Below are 4,629 nucleotides of genomic sequence, written 5' to 3'. Positions count from 1 at the left end.
GCGAGCCGCGGGTTAGCCACCCCTGGCGTAGATGATAGTGCGACAGATTTCTTGGTGGTAAACAAAGCAATATGGAAGCGAGTGTTCTTTCTTTTATCATGCTTTTTACCGTCCTCAAAATGGTCGAAAAGCAGCGGAGGATCAACTCTTTGCTACTACTGAGACAACAGCTTAAGGGGCGATCTCCGAGCTTTGCTGTGGGGGCGTGCTATATACGAGGCCAATGGCGCGCGATGTTATGACGCAACATGTACCCCCCTATGTCATCACGTAATTACCGGGAAGTCCCGTGTTCGGCTTTCAAACAGCAAGCGGAGGCAATCGGAGGCGATCACAACCCGCCTCCGATGGCATGCTGGTGGACACGGATCGACACGGATCGACACTGGCCAGTGAGCCTTTCCCACTGCCCAAAAAAGTGTGTTTAGCCCTGGTTTTGCGGCAGTGGGAAAGAGGTACTAAAGAGTCACAGTATCTAATCCTCTATTTTTGGAATGGAGTGGAATACTATAGAGTGCAACCAGCGTGACAAATGTTAGAGGTAGATGAGAACAGCGGAGCTGAAGTTGACATGCGAAAAAAATTGGCTCGTGTAAAAAGTTAAGTTATAACCTTGCTTGTATTTTGAAATATGAATGGTATTTTCGTTCTGGATAGTTTTATTATATTGTATTTCATCGATAATCATTATATTTTTCTAATTTTGAATAGGTTCAAAAATGATATATTTATCAATATTGGATTAAGTTAAATTCTTCACAATTAAACCTGCATTATTTTGCTCTTCAGTTTAATATGAACTAATACTAGAACTCAGGCAGTTTTAATTTGGAAAGGTTTTTTTTTTTTTTTGCACATTTGTTAATTTATCTGAAATGAATCCTAAATTTAGAGAGAGTTGTTTGTGTTCTGTTTAGGATTTTTACAGTGTCACAGTTTTGTATTTTGTCAGAAGTGAAAGAAAAGTGTTTATTTAAAATGATCAATTGTTTGTTTAAGTTTTATGCATCCAAAGTACTCGTGCTAACGGTATCGATTAGTACTTAAAATCTGAGTACTCATACTGGTATCAGTCTGGAAAAAGTGGTCTTTTTTATAGATCAAATGTGAAAGTTGGCCACCTTGCTCAAGAGCAACACTGCCTTGAGTGTCTGTGGATGTTCAAGGAATTGATACTATGACACTTTATTCATAGGCCACACACACACCCCTGGCAGCGACTGCCCACAAATAATTTGATATGTTCACCAAAGAAAACGGATAAATATCTGAGGTCTCAAAAACAATACTGTAGTTGTTGGTACGAGGCGAGCCCTCCCTTCTTCTTTGGAAGGCTCACATACAATGAACTGCATGCTCCTGTCAATTTGACATGAACAAAGCCAGTCATGGGGTAAGTTTTGCACCTGAGAGAATGTCTGGTCGCGTGCTGGCTTCTTGTGAGCAAACTGGAACAGAACATGGTCTAACCAACCTGGCTCCTCCCCTCTCTATGACATCACACACATAAAAGAAACAGACATTACAACGCATACACAATCAATGTGAATAAGACGAGTTCGTCAAATCAACGTGAACGCATCTAAAGATCAACGTGTGCACACAGAAATGTGATGAACATAAAAACAATCGTTAATTACCTTTCTCATTGCAAGTAAAAACAAATTGCGTCACTTGTTGGGTTAATGGGGCAGGTCTTTGAAGTCTTGAAGTCGGCGTGCCGGTGACGTCACAGGTCTGTGACGGCTCGTGAATAATCTGCCAGCAGGGGAGAAACAGTTGGAGTACTGTATCTCCGGGAGTCGCAGAAATAAGGCAACGGAAAGAAGAGTCATTTTATTTATTTATTTAGAAACGTCCAACAACGACAGTCAGAGCTGACATTCATGGGGGCTTCCCTTAGCCTGGTAAGTAATTTCTGTATTTACATTACAAGTCATATTCATGAGAAATACTTTGCTTTGCAATAAGGAACAAGTGTGTCTGTGAAAAGCAACAGGTAGCGAAATGCTACAGCGCAGTTATCTCGGAGCTCTTTTTGAACAATCTTTATTCTCGACCTCCATTTAGCCTTCCGCGGAATTAACGTTGTCGTTGTCCTCTTAAACGCGCTCCAAGTTCAAAGGCTGTGTAATATGCGCAAACCACCAAAAGTAAACAATTAAATGTATTTACAACGGTGCAAGTTCAGTCTTAAGCTCATAATGGGTGAGTCACAACGCGCCAGTCCTCTGTTTGCGAGTGATGAAATGGCTCAACTGTGCTTCGTTGTCTTTACATTAGGCCACGCCAAGCTTATGAAACGTTAAACCCCGAACAAAAGAGGCTGTGCGTGTAATATGGAAGGTTCTAAATAAATTAGATAGATAGACAGATAGATAGATAGATAGACAGATGAGACCGGGATAATTTGTCCGTTTTAGAAAAATGTGTATTTTGAAAATTATGAATGATTTGAATATGAACAATGTGTACACCAGAAGTATGCCAAAGTAAACACTTATGGATGGTTGATTAAATCACACCACATTACAAATTCATTCTATTAGTCAAAATAGAACATTTTGAAAGGTGGCATTTTACCCCACCTTGCAAGGGGAGACGCCCCCTACGCCACAAGTAATTTCGCCTCACGCATGTTTTTAGTAACACCCACCAAAACTAATTTTAACCCACATTTGACAGTTTGGCAGGTGTGTGGAAAAGTAATTGCCCCCTGAACCCAATAATGGTCTGTTCCACTCTTGGCAGCAATAACTTAAATCAAGCATTCGTGATGAGTAATTGGTGAGTCTTTCACATTGCTTTCACATCGCTGTGAATTTTGGCCCACTCTTCTTTGCAGAAGAGTTGCTTAAACTCAGCCCTATTGGAGGGTTTTCTTGCATGAACTGGCCATTTACGGTCACACCACAGCATCTCAATTTGATTCAACTTCGGACTTTGACTTGGCCACAAACCTTAATTTTGTTTTTTTTGTTTTTTTATTCATTCAGAGGTGAACTTTGCTGGTGTGTTTCGTGTCGTTGTCCTGCTGTATAATCCAGGAGTGCTTGAGTTTGAAGGTGCAAACTGATGTTTGGACATTCTCCTTAAGGCCACATATCTTCCAAAAAGTTCAATTTTTGACTCATTTGTCCACTGAATGTTTTTCCAAAAGCCTTGAGGATCATCAAGATGTCTTTTGTGAGACAAGCCTTTGTGTTCTTTTTGGACAGCAGTGGTTTTTGCCTGGGAACTCTGCCATGGATGCCATTTTTGGCCAGTGTCTGTCTTCTGCTAGTCGTGAACACTGACCCGAACAAAGTACCATCTTCTAATCTGCACTGTGTTCGAGATGAGAGCAGACTTCTTCAGCTCTCTTAACTTGCCACTCAATGTAGAAGGTAAGAAGAAGTACCATATGTAGTACAAAGCAGGCAAATGACATTGGCCATGTCATGTTATTTTAGTCTGTGCTGTGATCCTCCAAAAATTAATGGCCATAGTTTGGAGACCCGAAATCATCTGTACCCCTGGCACTGACTCCTACATTTCTAATAAAGACAATGCTGTAATGAGCACGTATGGTGGACGATTGGTTAGCGCGTCTGTCCGCCCCACAGGGTTCGATTCCGGCCTTCCTGGGTTTTCCACGGGCACTCCACTTTCCTCCCACATTCCCAAAAATATGCATGGTAGGTTGATTGGACACAATATTGTCCCTGTGTGCGATTGTGAGTCTAAATGGTTGTTGTGTCTGCATGTGCATTTGCATTTCGGTTGGCTGGCAACCCATTCAGGGGGTACCCCTTAGACTGCCGAGAAAGGCTCCGGCACAGCAGCGAACCTCGTGAGGATAAGTGGTTCGAATAATGGATGTATGGACTGTGCCGTAAAGCTACCTAATGACATTTAACACACTCAGTGGCAGTGCAAATGCCTGTATGTCACACTACAGTCTATAGCAGGGATCATCAAACTTTTTTAGACTGAGAGCTCCTTCTTGGCTTCTGATTAATGCGGAGGGCTACCAGTTTGATTGTATGCACTTTTGAAATACATTTGCTCCAACTACCCTCATATGTTATAATTAATGATATTCATTTCTGAGAAGACACCGATCACATGAGCGATTTCTCACAATGATTATGAAAAAGATAACTATCTGCCAATGTTCACATTTTGAATTGATCACTTCGACAATATTTCTATACCCCTTTCCCACTGAAATTAGTGGGTAGTGGTGATCCGTGGCGACACGCAACCAATTGGCATATTGTCCCTTTCCCATTGACCAACAGAAGGCGATTCTACCCCCCACCCCCCTTCCACCACTTTGCGTCTGGTTACGTCACCACGCTGTGATTGCAGACACTGGCCAACCAGTCAGAGATGAAGAGCCAATTTTTTTACTGTGTTACTGCAGAGAGCCACATCATACCCTGCGCGCGCGCGCACACACACACACACACACACACACACACACACACACACACACACACACACACACACACAAACACACACTTTTTTTTTGGCCAAAGATCGACTTTGGAAGCGACCAACTTCCCACGAACGACCCGATCGCGCACGTGAAAGCATGCACACACACACACATACACACACACCCACACACACACACACACACAC

General features: G+C 42.4%; 1 protein-coding gene across 3 annotated transcripts in view; it reads left to right on the top strand.

The window, feature by feature from the left end:
* The first annotated feature begins 1,540 nt into the window (after nt 1–1,540).
* Nucleotides 1,541–4,629, top strand: part of LOC109514481 (serine incorporator 3-like) — a 70,168-nt gene continuing 67,079 nt past the window's right edge. The window contains exon 1 of one of the 3 annotated variants that reach the window (XM_019867607.1): nt 1,541–1,907. In XM_019867607.1, coding sequence (XP_019723166.1) covers nt 1,887–1,907 — 21 coding nt within the window. In that variant the 5' untranslated portion in view covers nt 1,541–1,886. The remainder of the gene's footprint in view (nt 1,908–4,629) is intronic. The other 2 variants (XM_019867606.1, XM_019867605.1) reach the window with 2 other exon arrangements.

The sequence above is a fragment of the Hippocampus comes genome, unplaced genomic scaffold, assembly GCF_001891065.2.
Source record: "Hippocampus comes isolate QL1 unplaced genomic scaffold, H_comes_QL1_v1.1 scaffold141, whole genome shotgun sequence".
NCBI classification, from domain to species: Eukaryota; Metazoa; Chordata; class Actinopteri; order Syngnathiformes; family Syngnathidae; genus Hippocampus; species Hippocampus comes.
This window is presented reverse-complemented; position numbering and strand designations above follow the sequence as displayed.